The sequence below is a fragment of the Geotrypetes seraphini genome, chromosome 2, assembly GCF_902459505.1.
Source record: "Geotrypetes seraphini chromosome 2, aGeoSer1.1, whole genome shotgun sequence".
Lineage (NCBI taxonomy): Eukaryota > Metazoa > Chordata > Amphibia > Gymnophiona > Dermophiidae > Geotrypetes > Geotrypetes seraphini.
Genome location: NC_047085.1, coordinates 491,210,769 through 491,234,179, shown reverse-complemented (window position 1 = coordinate 491,234,179; position 23,411 = coordinate 491,210,769). Strand labels below are relative to the sequence as shown.

General features: G+C 45.5%; 1 protein-coding gene across 4 annotated transcripts in view; it reads right to left on the bottom strand.

Annotated features, from left to right (window-relative positions):
- SETD2 (SET domain containing 2, histone lysine methyltransferase) overlaps positions 1-23,411 on the bottom strand; it is a 282,749-nt gene that overhangs the window by 203,398 nt on the left and 55,940 nt on the right. For all 4 annotated transcript variants that reach the window (XM_033931879.1, XM_033931878.1, XM_033931876.1 and 1 more), the window contains 2 exons: positions 16,242-16,370; positions 784-907 (listed from right to left, as the gene is read on the bottom strand). In XM_033931879.1, the coding sequence (XP_033787770.1) occupies positions 784-907; positions 16,242-16,370 (253 nt within the window). The remainder of the gene's footprint in view (positions 1-783; positions 908-16,241; positions 16,371-23,411) is intronic.

Here is a 23,411-nt window from a genome sequence, read left to right as displayed (position 1 = left end):
TTCCCTACCCTGTCCTGGAGGCCCGCCAGCCAGTCAAGTTTTCAGGCTAGCCCTAATGAATATGCATGGGGCAGATTTGCATACCTGTCATTTCCATTATACGCAAATCTCTCTTATGCATATTTATTAGGGCTATCCCAAAAACCTGAGAGGCTGGTGGTCCTCCAGGACGGGTTGGGAACCACTGCACTAGACGACAGACACAACTCACACTTGTTCTGGGCTGGACTGGTATACATGCTATGGCAGGCACTACCATAGTGCTAGTCAACTTCTAAAGAAAACCTGAAAAATATTTCACTGTGAATATCAAAGGTGACAATGCATTTAAATTCACTGGAAGAATGCTGATCTAGAGTTTCAAGCTAATCTATTGTGGGCTAGAAAAAAAAGCAATTCACAACTACATAATTGGTTATAAAAATATAGAATATGTGTTTGATTATCAATCTCTACATTATATCTAAAATGTTAAAAATTTTCCTAAATTAATTGTTCAACCACCCCTAGGCTCCTGACCAAATTGAGATAGATCCAAAAAATTTTGCAGTTTCATATGAGACCCTAGACAACACCCCTGTAAAATTTGGTTGGATTTCAAGGGGGTCGAGCATGGGCAGTTTTCAGTATTGGTCCACTTGACATGGAATGACCCATATACAGTATACAATTAGATATAGGAAGGAATCAAATTATCTTCCATTTTCTGTTAACCTCACTAAAAGAAGAATGTGATTTGCTCTACTCTTTAGCCTCTGGCTGTTTTAAATTTGCATGACATACCTCATCATTCTTCAGAGCCATAAAGTAGTAATGGATGTTCTTGCTTCGAGCATATTCTTTCACTCGAGCTTTAAATTCCTTGTGATCCAGCACCTCACCACAATATTCCAACACAAAGGTGTTCCTGGAAGAAGAAAGAAACAAAAGCAGCCATGTGTATGCCTGCATGTCTAACACAGAAACATAGAAACATGAAGGCAGATAAAAGGCCAAATGGCCCATTCTAGTCTGCCCATCTGCAGTAACCATTATCTCTTTCTCTCTCCGAGAGATCCCACGTGCCTATCCTAGGCCCGCTTGAATTCAGACACAGTCTCTGTTTCTACCACCTTTTCTGGGAGACTGTTCTACACATCTACCACCCTTTCCATAAAAAAGCATTTTCTCAGATTACTCCAGAGCCTATCACCTCTTAACTTCATTCTATGCCAGGGGTGTCAAACTCAATCACATAAGGGGCTGAAATCTAAAACACAGGCTAAGTCACGGGCCAAATTTTTTATTAAGATACTTAGAGGTCCTTTTATTAAGGTATGCTAGCTGATTTAGCGCACGCTAAATGCGCACCTTAATAAAAGGACCCCTTAGTCTTAGTAGAAGAATATGGTTACAACCTCTCCAACCCCACACCAGCTCCGTGATGTAAACAAAATAAATTAAAACTTTTCCTCTCTTTTAGGATCTAGTTCACGCTTGCTGTCTAACACCAGCTCTGGCAGGATACACATTTCAAATCTGACATATTATAATCACAAAACAGAAAATAAAATTATTTTTTCTACCTTTAATTGTCTGGTCTTTATTCAAATATATAAAAAAAAAAAAAGAGCAAAGCGTAAGAAGTAAAAGGAATCACGCTGTCATGGAAATTGGAGCTACCTTTACCTTGAAGTAACAGAAAATTATTGATCTACTTATGTAATGGATATTGCATATTCCAATGTACGGCACAGAATCAGAGACACAGCCTTTAGCCAACTAACTACAACAAGCCTATTAATACCCACTACAATGGTTGTAATGGTTTCCTAAGCCCACTCATGATCCCTCGTCTGTTGTAATGTTTCCTGACATCTATCCCAACCTCATCCAGGTCTACATAAGGCCCCCACACCCTCTGGGAACATTTCATTCACTGCCGGCTTCATGGCACACGCAGCTTTGGCCAAAATAAGAACACCACCAAGCTCCACCACTCACCGAGCTACAGACACTACGCTCTCTTCCGGTCAGATGACCTCACGCAAGCAAACGCTCCCAGAGTGAAGGAGCAGGGCAAGAAAAACAGAAAACCTCTGCTGGCTGCTTTAATGTCTAAATTTTCCTCCTGAGTTACCAGATGCTCGTGAAGAGCAACGGCAGCGGTGATTACACCGGCAGCAGGCAGGGTGCAGGCAGCTGGGATAACTAGAAAGCCTGGAGGGAGGAAAGAAATGGCGGGCCAAATCGTGGCAACGGCAGGAATTGTCTAGTGGGCCAAATTTTATTATTCCGTGAGCCAGATTTTTCCAGCAGGCCAAAGTTTGACAAGTCTGTCCTATGCCCTCTCATCGCAGAGTTTCCTTTCACATGAAAGAGACTCAACTCATGCACATTTATATTACGTAGGTATTTAAACGTCTCTATCATATCTCCCCTCTCTCGCCTTTCTTCCAAAGTATACAGATTGAGATCGTTAAGTCTGTCCCCATACGCCTTATGATGAAGACCACACATCATTTTAGTAGCCTTCCTCTGGACAGACTCCATCCTTTTTATATCTTTTTGAAGGTGTAGTCTCCAGAATTGCACACAATATTCTAAATAAGGTCTCACCAGTCTTATACTCGAATATAAACCAATCTGAATATAAACTGAGGTATCCTTTTTTCCCTCCAAAAAGTGCGAAAAAAGGCTGACGAATATAAACCGATGTTAGAAATTTGGGTTATCATGGTGAGCCAATCTATAAAGACATCACCCTCCCTCCCCATTAGCTATCTCGTAAGTCACTAAACATAATACAGTATCTGTGATGCATACATTCGACTTCACCTAAGTGCACATCGGTTAAGCGCACGCTTCGGTTATCAGCAGCCTACCAGCATGGTCCTGTGTTTTTTTTACATTAAAGTCAATGGACGTAAACTCCGGATATTTGCAATTCTGATAAGCATACAATCCACTTATGAACACTGATGTTATAGGTCCCACATCTATTAGTTCATGTTATGTTCACTCCGGTTAAAAACAATCACATTCTGACATGGATGAGCCACATGTTTCGGAACAGCAGTCTAGGCCTGGCCAGGTGTTTGAACTTTTGGAACTGAACCATGGTGTCGCGTAGACAAAAATTATTGACTTTGCTGAATGTGTCCACCATGCTGGACAAGTCATTGTCTTTGGCTGAACGTGTCCACCATGCTGGACAAAAGTCATTGTCTATGGCTGAACGTGTCCACCATGCTGGACAAAAGTCACTGTCTATAGCTGAACGTGTCCACCATGCTGGACAAAAGTCCTTGTCGATGTCTTAAAGAGACTTGACCAACGGGAGAATCAGGTCTCTATTGCAAAACATTACAGCGTTCATCCTAGCCAGATTTCTCGGCTTTACAAAAAAATGCAAGCCATATTGAAGACAGGCAAAACAACAGCAATCCTACCAGAAAATGGAAAAGAATTGGGAAGGCTGAAGGCATTGAATAGACGTTGCTGCAATGGCTTGCTGAAGATAGAAGTCGACAACTGCCAATCAGTGGGCCTCTGCTGATGGAGAAAGCAGCACATCTATCTGAAGAACTGGGTGTAGAAGACTTCAAAGCAACAAACTTTTGGTGCCTCCCTGGTGGTTGACATGTCTGAAAAAACTTGGACCGTTAATCCCTCAAGACTCTTCTCCAGCATCTGCAATGCCAAAAGAATGGCTCGGAGTTCCAATCTTTCACATAAGAATTGCCATACTGTGACAGACCAAAGGTCCATCAACCCAGTTTCCTGTTTCCAACAGTGGCCAACCCAGGCTCCAAGTACCAAGCTAGATCCCAAGTAGCAAAACAGATTTTATGCTGCTTATCCTAGGAAAAAGCAGTGGATTTCCCCAAGCCATCTCAATAATGGTCTATGGACTTCTTTTTAGCTAATTATCCAAATCTTTTTTAAATCCCGCAAGTTAACCGATTTCACCACCTTCTCCAGCAACAAATTCCACAGTTTAATTACATGTTGTGTGAACAAATATTTTCTCCGGTTTGCTTTAAATCTACCACTCAGTAGCTTCATTGCATGTCTTTGTGAGGTTGGCCAATGCCCCTGAATCGGGCATCCATTGACGTGAGCCTCCCAACCGAACAAGCTGGCATAAGTTGTCACAATTACCCACAATGCTATTCTGAGAGGCATGCCGCTTGATAATGCCTGTGGGCAGAGTCACCAGCCCATACTGACCCGGGTTTCTGGAGTCCATGGCAGACACATCTGCAGGGAGTCCGACTGTGGCAACCAACATGATAGCAGAGCATTCTGGAGGAGGTGGCATGCGAGCCTTTGCCCCACCTACCATGGAAACCAGCAATTGAAGGCAGTGCCCTGTGGATGGAGCTGGCTTGGCCAATAAATTCGCTATCTGGGTACAAAGTTTCTGTCTATGTGCTTCTGGAAAAGAGACACTACCCTCTGCTGTGTTGAAGAAGACTCCCAGGTAATTCAGGGATTGGGAAGGAACCAGTTGGCTCTTTCAGAAATTCACTATCCAACCTAGGCTCTGCAAGACACAGACCACGTTAAGCCACCGCTTGTTTTCCTTCCAAAAATAACAGGGGCTCTGATCAGCCAATTGTCCAGGTATGAATGTACCTGCAATGCTGTCCTGCATAGACATGTGGCTACTAGCACTATCACCTTGGTGAACATGCGAGGTGCTGTCACCAGCCAAAGGGAAGAGCTGAGAACAGGTAATGGTTCTCCAGGACATGAAATCTAAGGAACTTTCTGCATTCAGGAACGATGAGAATATGCAGGTAGGCCTCCATCAAATCCAGAGAGGCCAGAAATTTCTCCAGTTTCACCACCGCTATGACTGAACGAACTGTCTCCATTCAAAAGCGCAGAACTTTCAGCACCGCATTGATGTGCGCGAGATCCAAAATGAGTCTCCAATCTTCCGCAAAAAAGATGGTATGGTGCGCAAACAAATTCCCACTTCAGTAAATTTGAGAAAAGGCTCTCTGCAAGGTAATAGCCACCAGAAAAACCATTTTGAGCGTCACATCTATCAAGGACACTTCCTTCAGTGGCTCAAATGGAGCCTGGCCGAGACCTTGCAAAACTACATTAGGAACTGAAGAACAGAACGGAGGTTTTACTTGGGGCCTGATAAGTAGGGCTCCCTTTAGGAATCTGGCTATGTCTGAATGAAATGCTAGCATAGTCCTTCAGTCTTGAGCACGATAACAAGAGAGTACCGCTACTTGGATTAAGGGACACCACCGTGAGTCCCTTGTCAAGGCCAGACTGGAGAAAGTCTAACACCAGAGACCAGAGCAGAGAAAGGCTCCTCCTTTTCCTCAATACACCATGGCTGGAAAGTTTTTCAAGCTTTAGCATGGGCAGAGACTGTGGTCGGCTTTTTAGACTTGAGCAGAGTAGCAATGACTACTTCTGAGTAGCCCTTGCGTGCTAATGCCTTGCACTCAAGAGCCATGCCATAAGAGCAAAATGATCTGGATTTTCTATGACCATTGGTCCCTGAGAATGGAGGTCCGAGTGCACTCATAGGCTGAGACTGGGACCTGTATGAAAATGAACTAGATCTGCATATCATGGTCTTTGCAGCCAATCTGGGGCCATGAGAATGACATTTCCTCGATAGCTTATGATCCTGGGGAGGATTCTCCCTAGCATGGGCCACGGAGAGAACATGTACAACAGCTCACTCTGTGGCCATGGCTGGATTAGAGCATCCAGACCTGCACTTCTGGGCTCAGACCTTTGACTGTGCTGTTGCCATGAGATCAAATATTGGGTGACCCCAATGATGAACAATGGTTTGCAAGGCTGATGCAGACAGTGTCTAATTGCCCAGATCCAAGGTCTGTCTGCTGAGGTAATCAGCTTGGACATTGTCCACTCCCACTATGTGCGCCTGAAGATGAAGCTCCACTCACTTGAACAATAAGCAGGCTTCCAGACCCAGCTGGGCACTCCTGGTGCTTCCTCAGCGATTAACATAGGCTACCACAGTAGCCTTGTCTGAGATGACCATACAGCTTGTCCTTCCAGAACCTTCTGCAGTTTCTGCAAGGCCAGTCAAATGACTCGAAGCTCCAGCCTGCTGATCAACCATTTTCCCTAGGTGGTCGACCAATGTCTGTGAATCTGACAACGGTTGCAGTAAGCGTCCCAGCCAAATATGCTGGCATCTCTTGTAACAATCACCCAGGAATTTATGCGGAGGGGTATGTCCCTGGCTAGCGACTGAGGGCGGTGCCACCATTCCATACTAGCCTGGGCTTCCGGAGTTCAGGGCAAGAGCATCTGCCTAGGGGACCAACGTGATAACATGTTTTGGAGAGGACTCAAGTGAGCTTTTACCCAGGGAACCACATCTATTGTAGCCACCATGGAACCTAGCACTTGGATATAATGTCACGCTGATGGTGCCGGCTTGGCTAGCATGCTTGTTATCCGAGTGCAAAGCTTCTGTCTGCTTGCCTCTGGAAGACAGATACAGCCATCTGCCATGTTGAACAAGATACCCAGGTATTTCAGGGACTGAGTCAGATAGCTCTTTCTGAAATTCACTATCCAACCCAAGTTCTGCAGAACTCGGACCACTGAGATACCACTTGCTCTCCTTGAGAGAATGGATGAACTTGCAACTCCATCTTGTACAGATGAGCAGCCAGTGCTATCATTACCTTGGTGAACGTGCAAGGAGCAGTCACCAGTCCAAAGGGAAGGACAGAGAACTGGTAATGGTTTTCCAGAACATGAAACCTCAGGAACTTTCTGAGGTCTGGAAATGTAGGAATATGCAAATAGGCCTCTGTCAAATCCAGTAGGGCTAGGAACTCCCCTGAAGCGACTGTTGCTATGACAAATCATACTGTCTCCATGCGAATGCTCAAAACTTTTGAGTGCTCCAGTAGAGGATTCCAGCTTACGTTTCTTGGGCTCTGCAGCTTCCAAGCTCCTGTGCCTAGGACAACAGGGCTCTGTAAGGAATATAGCCCCAACCAACGGGGAAGCTAAGCCGACCACTCCCACCCACTCGTCATGTGCTGTGCAGCACATGGCGCAAGGGTGCTCTCCAGCACAAACCTGGCTTGAATTAGGGTGAAAAGAGCCTGAAGACTCAATCCCTGCAAGTTTTTAGGCAAACAAGATGATTTGGAGCTTCTGGAAAGCTTTGAGGGAAAATTTAAAAAAAAAAAAATAAAAATCGGGAATCCAAGCTGGCCAAAGTGGCAGCATTTTAGCACCAAAATATGGCTCAAAAACACTAAAATAAACAAAAAAAACTAGTGATTTTAGAGGTGGGGGAACATCAGTATTTACAGACCACCACTCCTTCCCAATCTGCCTCACATGCTGCTGTAGCCTGCCTCAGCTCCTAAGGTGGCTAGATATGGGAGAAGAATTCACTACAGAACATCGTTCCAGCACTGAATCTGAACGTCCAACTCCCGCAGACATGAAAATAGGGGAGGTGAAACACAGCCTGCGAGATCCTGCTGAGCCCTCTTCGGATGCCTAACAGCCTGCGCTCAAGTCCCTGCAATGCAGTAGGCAAGCAAGCTCCAAAAAGACTTCTGCAATCTGGCCAATAGGTACCTTAGTCTGCTTCTCCTACATGCAAGCAGTGCTGAACCCTCAACCAGGGGAGCTCTCAGCACTGAAAGGAAAAACACCCAAAATACTAAAGAAAAATAAAGCAATAAGCAGAACAGATCAAAACATAAGAATAGCCTTACTGGGTCAGACCAATGGTCCATCAAGCCCAGTAGCCTGTTCTCACGGTGGCCGATCCAAGACACTAGTACCTGGCCAAAACCCAAGGAGTAGCAATATTCCATGCTACCGATCCAGGGTAACCAGTGGCTTCCCCCATGTCTCCTCCTGTCTTGCGTGCAGAAAGAAAAAACTGTAGGAGGCAGCAGAGCCCTCTGTGAAGTAGGAGGAATTCAAAAACCGGAGTGGATTCCTTCAGCACTGCTTGCAGGCACTGGGATATCACCCGTCTGTCCAGAATGACACACCTACTGCACTAGAATACCTAATCACGTACCACATTTAAATCATAGTACTCAAACTAACATCAGCTAAAACAAAGTTAAGTATCTGGCTGTGAGGTAACTTTCTTTAGTAAGTTTTATGTATTAATTAACAAAAAATAACTAATTCATATGGTGATGTAATAAGTCAATTCACATGACTACAATATTTGACCTAATGGCTTGTTGTCCTAGTTTAAGCACAGCAAAATTAAGTGACTCGCTCAAGCTCACATAGTAAGCAATGAAAAAAAGATTAAAACAAGTTTCCACGTTCACAATTCTAACGTTTGCACTAAGCTGTCAGTTGGTAATACAAATCTAACTTGGTGGAAATATGAGTGTGGCGCAGTGGTTAAAGCTACTGCCTCAGAACTCTTAAGTTGTGGATTCAAACCTAGGCTGCTCCTTGTGACCCTGGGCAAGTCACTTAATCCCCCCATTGCCCCTTGTATATTAGATAGATTGTGAGCCCACCAGGACAGACAGGGGAAAATGCTCGAGAACTTAAATAAATTCATGTAGACCTTTCTGAGCTCTCCTGGGAGAACGGCATAGAAAACTGAACTGAATAAATAAAAAGTGTGGGTGATAGTCAGGTATAAAGCCTTCAAACATTCACAGCAGACATGGCAAAACAAAGCAAATTCTTTATTGTCAAATACAATGTATCAAAGGGCTGGAACAGAAGTTCAATTCTATACACACAAAAAAAGGAACTGCATTTTGACAAGTTTCTTAAAGCTCAATTTCAGTTAAACCCACTTTGTACACACAAAGAGTTACCCCCTTCTACTAGGCTGTTTCCCATCTTGGCCCATTCTCAGACAGCAGCTGCTGGCTTTGAACTTTTCTGGAAACTTTTTTATTCCTGCTCAGGGGACTTCCCATCCTGTCTCTTCTTTATGCTTTTAACTAGGGCTTCAACATTAATTGCAGTAAACACTGCGATAAGGTGATATTAATCCCAATTAAAAAAATTATTTGTGGCTAAGAAAATTGCAGTCTCTCCTCCAAACATATTGTCTGCTCTCTTCTAAAAGAGAAATTTGAAGCAGGGAGCAGATAGCCTACGTGCAATGCAGTTGGAGACCAAGAGAAGACCAACTTTAAGGTAGACTGTGGGAATGAACAGATGTTGAACCCCAGGTAGGGAGAGGTGAGAGTGCTGTAGATCCACAAGCAGGACTGGAGGGGCTACAAGTGGAAGCTATGAGCAAGGTGGTGAGCTCCAGCAGTCACGAGAACAGCTTGATTTATGGCACTGAACAACCAAGTTTATGGCACTGAAGGGGAAGGAGGGAATATGCGTTAGACTATGGGAGGGAGGAAAGAAAGAAAACAAAGTTGCTCACCTGTTAACAGTTGTTCTCTGTAGACAGCAGGGGTATGCAGCCACACTTGCCTGTCTACCATCCCCTTTTTTCACTCCTTACTTATTGCTAGGGACAAAACTGGCAATCCAAGGGGAGGGGCGATGGGAGTACTGATTCCCGCACATGCCCAGTAAGCGTAAAGCTTACTTAGCTAGGAAAGAGCACTGTCACATAGGCTTCGTCAGTGGACTTCACCTACCAGTGTGCCTGCATATCCCCTACTTGTCTCCTGAGAAAGAGAGATGTTGGAACTGGAGCTGGGAGACAGGCAGATCATCAGTCCTTTAGGGAAGGGGATTTGATATATCACCTTTCTATGGTAACAATCAAAGTGGTTTACATAATATATACAGGCACTTATTTTGTACATAGGGCAATAGAGGGTTAAGTGACTACCCCAGAATAACAAGGAGTAACAGTGGAAAAAGTGAATAAATAATATACCTTTAATTTTATGATTAATCACTATTTAAAATTATAATTAAATGCATCCCTAAATGTAACTCTTTCTCCCTAGGCCCTGCCCTCCTGGCTAATCAGGCTAGCTATGCCTCTCAATAAGGCCCTGTAAGGAAGGAAGGAGAAATTAGGTTCTTACCTGCTAATTTTCTTTCTGTTAGCCTGTAGACTGGTATAGTCCTTACTAGTGCTGCCCGATTCAGGAAAAAAAATTTGATTCGATTCAGCCTACTGAATCGATTTTCCTGCCAAAGTGGATGCTTTTTTCAAATATCCTGGTGGGTTTATTTTATAGCCTCTTCACCCACTTTGCCCTCTCCTACCCACAGTGGCGCTGTGGTGTAAACAAAATAAACAAACAAAAAAAGACTTTTCCTCTCTCTCTTAAATCCTAGCTCACGTTCGTGGTCTAACACCACAAAATAGAAAATAAAATTATTTTTTCTATCTTTTGTTGTCTGATCATTATTGAGATCTTATCGGTTCCTGGCTCCAGTTGTCTTCTGATAACTTGCTTGCCAGGGTCTCCTTCTTTCTTCTTCTACGTGCTAACCATCCATCTTCTATCTCTGTCCTCCCCTTCTGTTTCCCTTCCCTCCCCCGGAGGTCTGGTATCTTTCCTTTTTTTTGTCTCCATCCACAGATCCACCTTTCCTGAATTACCCTTTCATCCTTCATCTCTCTCCTTCCCCACCACACCAGGGACCCCTTTCTCTTCCCAACTACCCTCCTATCCAATATCTCTATCCCCCCTCCACACCATCCCTTGTGTCCAACTTCTCTTCCTTTCTGTTCCCTTCCCTCCCTAAATCCCATTGTCCACCGTCTCTCTCCCTCTCCTGTTTTTAGATCCTTATTTCTTCTATCCTTCCCCCATCTCCCCTCTCCATGATCTCCCCCAAGTCCATCTCCCCCTCCACCAAGTTCATTTCTCCCATCTATCTTCTCCCCATCTCTCCTCCAGTCCACCAAGCAAACTGGCAAGCAAGAACAAGAACATCAAGCACATGGACTCCTGCCCCAGTAGCTACCATTCCGCAGATGGTACCTCCTCCAATGACCTATCCAGTGACCACATAAGTGCCTATGTATGGAATGGTACCTGCTTAGATTGGTGCAACGCCTTTGATGGCACCCCAGTCAATGATTTATACACAAACAGGTCTGAGGCCAACAAATCCTTTTGCACCTGTTTCTGGAGCTCAGATGCAGTGCATGTAGAGCAGCCAAAGCAACATGTCAGTTTGACAACCAAATACTGGTAAAAAGAAGAGACTGAATTTTCAAACTTCTTGCAGCGCAGTCTTCAATGGGGCATCTCTGTACTCTTGTACCAATGTCAAATTTACTATGAACTGCTGTGCTTTCAGGACATCTTGTTTGACTGTCAGTTTACTATGGAATCCTGTTGTCTATTTTGGACTGTGCAAGACTGTTTAAAGATAGCAAGTTGAGATGTATCTGCCTTGCCCTGATGGAAACTGAAGGGCCAGATGAATTTTGAAAGATTGTTCCATGCTAAGAAAGTGCTCTCTTGACTGTTCCGTGATTTGTATTCTCAAGCAGAAGCCTGTAAAGAGGCATTGCTGAACAGATTCTAAGGCTGAATCTCCACTCTCCCTCCATCTACCTTTTTAATTTTTTATGGCACTCCTAAGCCCCCACCACCACCACACCCCGGCACCTTTCCCAAAGAGAGTCCGGCAGGAGGGATGCATCTGGGAAGAGGTCTGCTGATGGCGGTAGCGATCCACTCCTGCCAGCACTCCTCGCATCTTCTCTCCACTGCGGCCCGCCCTCAGTGAAAACTTCCTGTTTCCGCTTGGGCGGACGAATGCAGAGAAGACGCCCAGAGTAGCGGCAGGGTAGTGAATTGCATTCGCTACCGCTGCTTTTGCCTGGCCAGGGAAGAGAGGACAGAGCCTTGCTACCGGGAAGGAGAGAGCCTTGCTGCCACCGATCTGCACCAGAGATCCGTTCAGGATTTCCCTCTGCTACTGGAGTCCTTGCTTCGATGTAATTTCCGGTTTTGCAAAACCGGAAGTTACATCAGAAGGCCTGGATTTTGAACCATGCGGAGAAGAACTCTGCCCACTAATGGCCATGGTGGGAACACATAAAACAGCCCTCTGTTGGCCATGGTTATACCAGAGCATCCAAGCCCTCGGCCTGACTGTCTCTGTGAGGACTGAAGAAGCGGGGTGTTTTGGCGTTGACACTTGTGGCCATCAGGTCCATGAGGGGCTGACCCCAAGACTGCACTTTCAACTGAAAAGCCACCAGGTTTAGACACCATTCTCTGGGATCTAGCATGTGACGACTTAGGAAGCCCGCTTGAACATTCTTCACTCCGGCTATGTGGGAGGCTGATATGTCCTGAAGATGAGACTCCACTCAGACCATGAGCAGAGCCGCCTCCTGTGCCAGCAAAGTGCTCCTGGTGCCCCCCTAATGATTGACACAGGCCACTGTCGTGGCATTCTCCGAAAGAACTCTGGCTGACTTGCCCATCAGAAAGGACTGGAAGGCTAACAGCGCCAGACGGATGGCTCTGGTCTCTAAGACATTGATCAACCAAGAAGCCTCATCCGTGGACCAGGTGCCCTGAGCTGAGTGACCTAGACACTGAGCTCCCCAACCGAGAAGACTGGCATCCGTGAGTAGCACCGCCTCTTGTACAAGATGGGGGGGTCTGGAGCCACCAACGAAGACTGCGCCGAGCCAAGCCCGGAAGCGGAACAGGATGATTTAGACTGTGCCTGAGTCAACCACCTCCGAAGAAGAGTGTACTGAAGCGGACGCATGTGGGCCCGAGCCCACCTCACCATGTCTAGGGAAGCCGCCATTGACCCCCAAGACTTGGAGGAAATCCTGCACCCGAGGACACCAGGACGCCATAAGCATGCGAATCTGCAACTGCAATTTGATTACTCGGGCCTCCAAAAGGAAGACCTTCCCCATGTAGGTGTCGAACAGAACTCCTAGATACTCCAGGTGCTGAGATGGAGACAACCAGCTCTTGGAAAGGTTGACGACCCATCCCAGCGACTGCAGAAACTCCATCAACAAAGCCATGACCCAGGTGCTCTCCTGGAACGACTTCACTCGAATCAGCCAGTCATCCAGGTAGGGATGACCTAGAATGCACTCTTTTCGTAAAGCCGCCACGACGACCACCATCACCTTGGTGAATGTCCGTGGAGCCGTGGCCAGACCATAAGGAAGTGCAGGGAACCGATAGCGTTGCCCCAAGATCGCAAAGCGCAGGAAGTGATGATGGGAGGCCTAAATAGGAATGTGCAAGTAGGCCTCCGGTCAAATCTAGACAAGTCAGAAACTCCCCCGGCTGAACTGCCAGAATCACAGACAACAGAGTTTCCATGCGGAAGGAAGGCACGAAATGCACCCCGTGGACCCCCTTCAAATCTAGGATGGGCTGAAAAGTCCCTTCTTTCTTTGGCACCACAAAGTAAAACGAGTACCAACCTGTGCCCCACTCCTGAGGGGGAACTGGAACCACTGCGTGGAGATCCAACAATCTTTGAAGGGTCTGGTGAAAGGCCTACTGCTTCCACGTCACCTGCAAGGGAGAAGCGAGAAAACAATCTGGCAAGGAATGGGCAAACTCCACACCATAGCCGTCCTGAATCACCTCCAGAACCTACTGATCGGATGTGATGTCTGCCCATTTCAGATAAAATTCTTGCAGCTGGGCGCCCACCAAAATCAAGACGGGTGCTGGCAAGGAGTCATTAGGCAGGATGGGCAGCAAGGGACCCGGCAGGGGCGCTGCCCAAACCCCGGTGGGCCCCACAAAAGGACTGCATGCACTGGAAGAACCTGCCTCTAGAGAGGCCAGGAGACTGAAAAGAGACAGCCTCTCGACCAGGGCGGAAGCGGCAGAAATCATACCCACGAGCAGCACCACCTCAAGCCAGCAGCTTAGGCCTATCCTCATGCAAATGAGGCACTTCAGAATCAGTTAGAGTCTGAACCAACTTGTCCAAGTCCTCACCAAACAAGAAGGACCCTTTAAAAGGAAACTTTGTCAACTTAGCTTTGGATGCTGTATCCGCCAACCAAGCACGAAGCCACAAGGTACGGCGTGCTACCATTCCAAAAGCCAACGACTTGGTAGATGCTTGTAAGAGGTCATACATGGCATCTGAAAGATAAGAAGCACCCAATTCAATCTTTGCCACTTTAGCAATTCCCAATCCTCAGATTTACTGTCAAACACATGCTCGGCCCAAGCCACCAGCCTGCCACACATCGCCGCCTGGACTGCCAGAGCTGTCACATCAAAACTGTGTTTAAGGAGGGACTCCAATTCACGCTCCTCAGGGTCCTCCAAGGACGCATCATCCTCAAAAAGCACAGTATGCCGCTTAGAGATGGCTGAGACCACCGTGTCCACAACAGGTGACGTCAGAACATGCCTATCCCCTTCAGGAATGGGATACAGGCGGGCCAAGGAGCACGCAAAACGAAAGGAGCTTCCGGCACATGCCACTGTGTGAGCATAATGTCCTGAATATCCTGATGCATAGGAAAAGAGCGGGAAGCAGAGAGAATCCCCTTCAGCAAGGGGTCCACCATACAAGGGGGCTCTGACAAGGTGTCCTCAAAGTGCAAAACTGAAGAGCCTTGTATAATTAACTAATGAAGCTCTTCCCACTGAAAAATGCACACCACAGATGCATCTTTGCCAGCAGGGGGTGCTCGAACCTCTCACGGGTAGAATCCGGCCCCCCCAAGAGGATCCTGGAAATCTTCCCAAAGGTCCAGATCCTCATCAATACCATCTTGCTCCTCATGGCAAAAATCCTTGTCCCAAGAGACCTTCGGGTGCTTGGATGAGGAGTAGAGAGGGGCAAATCCGTTGCTGTATGGGGCCACACCGGGGAAAACGTCAAGGGCAAATCCCCTCCCTCCCTACCCGAGTAGACACGGAACCTCCAGACACCAGCACATAAGCTTTACATAGTGCCAACATAAACTCAGGGGAAAAAACCCCGGTGGCCCCAAGGGACTCCCTGCCCCAGCAGGGGACCCAGCCATACCTTGCCCCTGTATTTCCAGAACAGGGGGAAGGTCACCCTCACAGGAAATGAAGGAGGAGGTTCCCGCCAAAATTGGAGCTCCTGTGGCCTGCCACATCTGAAAAGCCTGGGACTTTCCTGACGCTGAGGCCAAGGAACTGACTGACGCGAAAAGGGAATCCCCAGCCGCTCCGGCGGTAAGAGAATCCTTTTCACCCTGACAGTCTATGGCTGGGGAACCCTCTGCGTGGGCGTTGGGGGAAGCCCTGGCTTCCCCCTGATCCGAAGCCGACTCGTGAGTTACATGCGGCTGCTGCCGACGAGACTCCCCCACCACTCCGGCCTGCACAACACTTGCACAGGCCGGCCACGAGTATCTCGCGTCTGGAGCAGAATGAGCACTTTTTCCTTTTAAAAGTGCTCATTGTGCTGAAAACTGCCCTAGTTGAAAGAAATGTGCCGGTAAGATGAGATCGACAATAAAAAATGGTAATTTTTAAAGGGAAACGAGCCATTTATACCAGCACACCTCGGGATTTTTAAAAAAACTTATTCAGAACAGACTCCACGGCTCTCAAAGCTAGAAGCCTGACCAACCAGAGGGCCAGGCTGCCTGCTGAGGCACCTCTACAAAAATTTGGGGAGGTGGAGGAAGGTGGGGGAGGGACCCAGCACGAGACCCACCGAGTTTAACACCCCCGAGGTTGGACGGATCCCCAAACAAGACCCGTCCAAGCTCCGTCTGGCACTAAAGGGGAACCCAGGAGTCCAAAACAAATTCCAACAGTACTAAGAGGGGAGCTGAATTACCTGCTGTTGGAGACTGAGGAAGACTGGATTGCTAGGGGGGAAGTTATCCTGATATACAAGTTTCTCAGTCTCCACCTGCTGGTAGCAGTGAGGTATATAACCCATTCATAAGAACTATAACAGTCTACCAGGCGATACAGAAACTGGGTTTATTTCACCCATTCCTTTAGAGGATCCTGGTCTCATGTTTAAGTTTAGTTCCCCTCTATCAGAGCTGGTTGGGCCTGGAAATGTTGCAAAATTGTAGTACATTCAGATTAGGGCAAGGATGATTGTTTACATTAACAAGGCTAGAAGGAAGCACCAATTTGATTGACTACTACTACTATTTATCACTTATATAGCCCTGAGAGGCATACACAGTACTGTACATTTTGACATTTAGTAGATGGATTTACTAGGGTGCAAACACCATGCTTTCTTCAGGAAGAGATTCTGCTATGGTAAAAGTTAAGTCCAGTCTATTAAAAACAAAAAGAAAAGAAAAAGAATAAAACTAGGTTAAAAATCCTTACGGTGGTAGCTCCTTGGCAGCTCGCAACCCCCAGCCCTTCTGCTCAGTCAAGATCACTTCCACATCCGCATGCTGTTTCTTCTGGAACCGCCGGTTGGAACAATATTCTCCATTAGGGCATCGAGAGGAGCTGGTATGGAAGAACACCACATATTAAACCATGAACCAATGAGAAGGAAAAGCCTAAAAGGACTACATTTCCAGTAAGGATTAAACCAAAGTACTATAGCACTCTTCGATCAAGATTTTGCTAGCACATATTTTTGTATGTGTATATGTGTTTTGTATTTATTACAGGAATTTGAAACTGCAAAAAGATGCATGGCTTAAATCTGTGCAAACAAGATTTTTAAATCTTGTCTATAAGTGTGAACATTCTAAGTACTTCAGAAAAGAAAACAGATCATCCCTTTCAATACTGGTTTACTAATTCTGGAATTAGATTTTTAAACTGGTACCGAAGGCAATTACAGGATGAAGTAAACTGCCAAAATCACAAGGAGTAGAATAAAGACTGAACCCTGGCTTCTTTGGTCCTCCGTTCACTGTTCTTTTTCATCAACAGCTTTTTTCTGTTCTGGTTCAATCAATTATTCTGTCACAACTGGACTACTGCAATTCTATATACTTGGGTCTATCCAAGGTCAGCTTGAAGAGACTCCCAGCTGATATAGAATACTGTTGCTAGGCTTATTTTTGGAAAAAGTACATTTGACCATGTGTCCCCAATACTTAAAGATTTACACTGGCTTCAAGTCCATCTTAGAATCCACTTTAAATGCATTTGTATTGCATTTAAGATCTTATTTGGCATTTTCACTACTCTTGTTCCTTTGGACTGGAATGTGTACAGATCGCATCTTGCCAGAAGCTCTCAAAGACTGAAACTCTCCTTGCCTTCGGGGTAAAACTAAACCTATCAGGAGATTTAATTACTCTTTCACTTTCAAGTTGACAGAGATATGGAACAATTTGGCGCTTTCACTAAGAAGTTTTGACCCCTTGTTATTCCGAAAAAAAGCACTGAAGACTTTTTTGTTTGCCAAACATTTTGGAAATTAGTCATTTTGTTTCTCTAATTCAAATTATTCCTGTTTCCATTCTCGTATTATGTTTTACTTAGTGTTAACTGAGTCGAGCTCCATTTTGGTTGATGACCCAGTCTATAAAACCAAGTTTAGTTTAGTTCTTTAGACCATTCCTCTAAATTGTTATGTAGAAGTGTTATAGGTCAGAAAAAGAGATAATTGGAAAGGGTATTTTAGTGAAAGCTTCCTTCTGCTTTATAGAAAGAACTGTGTTTGGACCTTGTGCATCTCTACTATATACAGTGCATCTTCCTCTTTTATGCATCGCTTCCACATCTTTTCCCCCTTATCTTGTATGGCCTCAGTTCATATAATAGAAAAATCTAGATTTTGCATAAGTTATGTCAGTCATGCATTTTCTTTCTGTGGGCTTTAGTCCACTCTAGATAGAAGGCAAAGGCTCGCCTGCAGTCTAAGGTATGAGGTATGCTTTCATCAGGATGAGCATGAGGTTTCGGAAAAAAATGTTGGCAGAATGATTGACTGGTTAAGTCAGAATTCCATCTTGACTTTAGGAAGGAACTTCGGATGCATGCAGAGAGCTACTTGTATGTTGAAATTTAGTGCAAGGTGAGTCTGCTACCAGGGACTGAAGCTCACAAACTGCGAGCTGAAGTGACTGCCACCAGAAACACCACTTTCCAGGTCAAAAACTTCAAGTGACAGGAATTCAAAGGAGCTTTCATCAGCTGGGTGAGAACCACGTTGACATCCCATAACATAGTACACTCCTCCTTCCATATTCGCGGTGGTTAGGTGCGGGATATAACCGCAAATACAGAAAAACCACAAATAACTTTTCAGGTTGGTAGCAGGCAAGCAGCGATTTTCAGGCTGATAGCAGGCAAGTAGCGTTTTTCTCTGTGCATGCTGGGAAAACCCAGATGTTTAGAAAAAGAAAAACCTGAAGGCCTTGTGATCGAATAGATGCGGCCATCATGATCAGACACTTCATGAAGAGTCTGAGAGAAAATGCCAGACCAAAAGGAAGGACCTATACTGGTAATGGAAACGGCTGAGTTGACTGAAAAGTATATACTGGAAACCATATGAATTGGAATATGTGGAGGCTTCCTTGAAATCCAGGAAGCAGAACCATGAAGTCTGAATGAGGAGAAACTAGTCCTGAAGAACCTCCCAACCAGAAAAAAGAGAAGAACTCTGATATCCAGAAAAAAAAAAATCGCAGTCCTCCAGTGTACTTGAAAATTAGAATCCCTAACTCCAGTAAGCAAAGCGAACCCTTCGAGGGCAATCAGACTGTGCAAGGTCCAAAATAGACTCTCATGGAAAAAAGAGGTCTGAGAGCAGGGTGAAAACATTGCGTATAGAAAACCTGCCCTATGAAGAAAACCCAGAGAGCTAAGGCTCTTAGCGATGCATGAGGAACTGAAAACAGCCTCCAAATGAGTAAGACAGGAAAAAATTGAAATGCAAATCTCCATTGAAAAGAAGATGGAGATGAAGATGAAGACTACTACTTGGACGTGACCAGAAAGTCTCACCTGGTCCCTTGAACAGACAACTGCTGAGGAAGCATGTTCCAGCATGGCCCTGGAAGCACAAAAAAAATCATCCCCCCAAACAAGGCATATTTGCTAACCTGTTCTGGTGGGTGATGGTAAAAACAGACACTGGAATTCAGACCAGATCTGTAAGAACAGAAAAAAGGTGCTGAGAAACATATGCACTGTACGTGTAAGCAGCGAAAATGAAATGTGGCAATGTGGAATGTGTGAACAAATGTATGCCAAGTAAAATAGACAAAGGACCATTTAGGTAACATAGGAATCTAGTATCAATTTGACTAACCGGTCCCTAGCCTTGCCCACTCTGCCCAGAAAGACAGAGGCCTACACACTAGTCTGTAGAATGGACTCCACCAATAGGGATTCAATCAAACAAGCTTATTGTTTCTAAAGGCATATCAAAAAGTTCCCGTAGATATCATGGAAGTGAATCAAACAAACCTTGAATACATAACTATAAGTCAAGGAATATAAAAGGCCTTAGTCAAGGGAATGACTTTGCAAAGTCAGCTTCCAAAGGAATGACACAAGGTACAGACAGTCCCCTAAGTAATCTGTAAAAAAATAAAGTCTCAACCCTACTGAAGTGAAAAGAGAAGCATGGGGTGAAAAAGCCCGCTTCAGAGAGATATGGGGTATTGTTCAAACCCTGCCCCCCTCTCAGAAAGTCAATCCCAAACTATACAGTCAGGGAGTCGATGTTGAAGGCCGAATACAGCTTAATGACTGCAAAGCCTTCCCATACCGAATCGACAACTGCAAAGAAGGCCGGCGTCGCATTATATGAGTTGTCGAAATCGTAGAAGACTCCCGTGAAAGTGCTACAAGTGTCAAGAACTCAGCCGGATTAGCACCAGAAGAGACGGTGTCGACAAAGCCATCGACAGGAACAACTGAACATACAGTTAAACATGTCGATGCTGACATAAGTCGTGAAAAAGTATAGGACTTTCATTAGTCACCAAAACAAATGAGTTCAAATCAAATTAAACTCTAAAATCACATCGCGTTCCTCAGTATGCCACCCGTGATTAACGAATGGTAGCTGTCCTCATAGGAACCTTATCGTGTGTGATTTTATCTTTAAATATATTTTTTTACTTTTTTACTTTTTACTTTTTATATTTGTCAATAAGTTATAAAGTTTTATAAAATGCTTGTGCCTAATAATTTTAGCAACAATAGCATATAGTAGCAATTACTTAGCTTATATTTTAAAGACTGGGTCTGGTTCATTCCCCACCATCACGGGTGGCATACTGAGGAACGCGATGTGATTTTAGAGTTTAATTTGATTTGAACTCATTTGTTTTGGTGACTAATGAAAGTCCTATACTTTTTCATATTAATTCTTGTGCACTTTGGGATTTGAATTACCAGTAACATGGCACATATTCAAAACACTGACATAAGTCGTGGACATGAAGGAAAACTGCTGAAAAAGAAAGCATCGGTACCGATGGCTGCACTGCTGGTACCATCATGTTACGCTCCAGAGATGAAATTGCCGGTATCAAGGCTCACATCACCAGCGGAATGAAAAAAAATTTTTCAGCAGGAAAGAAAAAACACCGGTACCATTGGCCCATGAACTGGTACCATTGGTGTCGCTCCGCGCTTCCAAGATGAGCATGCCCATATCAAGGCACTCGTCAACATCGAAGCGGAGCCAGAGATGGGGCTGATCGAGGTCAGCAGGACTTGACACACTGCTACAATGACCAAGGTTGGCAGGATTAGACTCACTGCTACAATGACCTGAAGCCCAAAGGAGAAAGTTGCGAGCCAACTTACCTAGAGAGAATCGGGCCCGTCAATGTCAGTGCGGGCTGGAAGAGCAGTGCCTGAAGTACGCTGGGCACCGGATTACTGACGGCGCCGACGGGAAACTGCTTCTGAAGAACCCGCATGAAAATGCGCTGGTGAGGAGAAGAGCAGGGGAAGAAGAAAATGGCAAGGCCGAGGTTCCGACATTGCTAGAACCACAGAAGGATGTCGGTGAAGACAACTTCCCCAGCAAAGCAACCGCGCTGATGGAAATTGAACAAGAAAAACCTGCATGGAAAAACAGCCATAAGGTGGGGAGAAAACAGTATGGTGACCCATAGAACCTAACGGATGTAGTGGTATATAAGAAATAAATTACATTACATTACATAAGGCCCCACCAAGCCAAACCAATGACGGTAAAAGAAAAAATAAAGAAACTATAAATGTTTGGGGTTTTTTTGTCTTTTTTTTAAACTAAAAAATGAAAGAAAAGAAAAAACTGACTAAAAAGTCAGAAAACCGCAAGAGCGGGAAGGCAACGAAAAGAAAATTTTTTAACACCCATTGAAACACAACTTCTTAGCTCCGCGGAAACTAAGAAACTGAAGGACCACGCGCCCTCATCAGGCGGGAAGGCACTCACGCATGCACAGTTTGGGCTATCGCAAACTTTTTGAATTCTTAAAAGTGGCGATGCACTTTTTAAAGTGGTCCATACCGGGGCTCCGTCGGTGATGTCACCCATCAGTGAGAATATGCTGCCTGCTTGTCCTGGGCTAACTGGGCCTGCCTGAGGGTAACATCCAGGTATATAGTCCAACCTCCACAGTTCTTCAGAAGACAAGTCCAGAAGAAGAGGGAATCAGATCTATCTCAGCCAATAAGGAGCAATCAGGATCATGGTTTCAGCAAAGTCCTCTCTATGAAAGGAAATTGGAGGTTATGCACATGCATACAGAAGTTCTACTTCCCCCATGCAGCAGGAAGGTATCTGATGATAGTCTGCCATGTGACCTGAGACTGGAACAGAATTGGAGGGCTTTGTTATTGAGTGGCAGAGAAATTCACCAAGGGGATGTCCCACTCTCAAAAGATGTAGCTGGTAACGCCCATGTTGAGTGATCACTTGTGAGGTTGCAAAACCCTGCTCAGTCTGTCTGCCAGGCTGTTGTCCTTCTCTGCAAGGTATAAAGGACTATAACTTGAAACAGCCCATTGGCACAGCCCCACTGCCTCTTGACACAGGTACAAGTAGTACAAGAACCAGGGCACCCTCAAGGAAATTACATGGGAATATTTTTAAAATAAATAGGGAGGAAATACTTACTCACTCAAAGATTGGTTAAGCTCTGGAACATGTTGCCAGAGGATGCAGTTAAAGCAGTTAGCATAGTTGTGTTGAAGAAAGGTTTGGACAAGTTCCTGGAGGAAAAGTCCATAGTCTGCTATTGGGACAGACAAGGGAAAAACCACTGCTTGCCCTGGAATTGATAGCATGGAATGTTGCTACTATCTGGGTTTCTACCAGGTACTTGTGACCTGGATTGGCCATTGTGGAAAAAGGATACTGGGCTCGATGACCACTAGTCTGAACCAGTATGGCTATTCTTATGTTGTTCATGGGCAGAACCAGTAGCCAAGGTTTGTACAGTGCAGCCCCACAATGGTTGCATTTTATTTAGCCATTGCTGCTACTAGTCTAGAGAAGCAAAAACAGAGGTGTTGTAGGGGGGATGTGGCATAAGCTGGATGGGAAGGGAAAAGAGATTTGATATACCATCTTTCTGTGTTACAATCAAAGCATTACATATTATTGTACCTGGGGCAATGGAGGGTTAAGTAAAGAATGCTGCCAACTTCCTCGCTGCTCAGCCAGCATGGAGCTCAAGGCTCAGCAAGTGAACTGCTTCAGCTGGTATTGCTTGGGTATCTCCACCAGCAAAGGCAGGATTCCTCAATGCTGATACCAGAGGAAGAGAAGACATGAGAGGAAATGAGGAAATACAGTAGACGCTCTGTTAATTGGAACTCAAGAACCAGAACTCTCAAGCAACCAGCAAAAAAAAATCTAAGAAATACTGTAATACTTTAAATAAAAATAAAATCAATTTCTGGGGGAAATTTACCGTATTTGCCGGCGTATAAGACGACTGGGCGTATAAGACGACCCCCCAACTTTTACAGTTAAAATATAGAGTTTGTTATATACTCGCCGTATAAGACTACCCCTTCTTCCGCACACCTTCTCTACCGCCCCGGGTGCAGCACAGCCGGCCAGGTCCCCTTACTTTTGTGGCACTTCCCCGACCGACCGACCGACAACAGCCCCGGTCCGACAAACCTCCCTGCCCTTAACCGCGAATCTAAATTACCTTCTTACAGCTGCTGTAAGAAGGTAATTTAGATTCGCGGCTACAGGGCAGGGAGGATTGTCGGACCCGGGCTGTTATCGGTCGGTCGGGGAAGTGCCACAAAAGTAAGGGAACCTGGCCGGCTGTGCTGCAACCGGGGCGGGGCGGGCCGCCCCTCTCCCTTGGTAGCCACTCGAACCGCGAGGCTACTCTCCTTCTCCTTATCTGCCCTGCCTGCAGCACAGAGCCGAACGGAAGTCTTCCCGACGTCAGCGCTGACGTCGGAGGGAGGGAGGGCTTTGTTTAAGCTTTGTTTAAGCCCTCCCTCCCCTCCGACGTCAGCGCTGACGTCGGGAAGACTTCCGTTCGGCTCTGTGCTGCAAGCAGAGAAGGTAGGGAGAAGAAGAGCCGCGTACATCCAGAAGACTGAGTA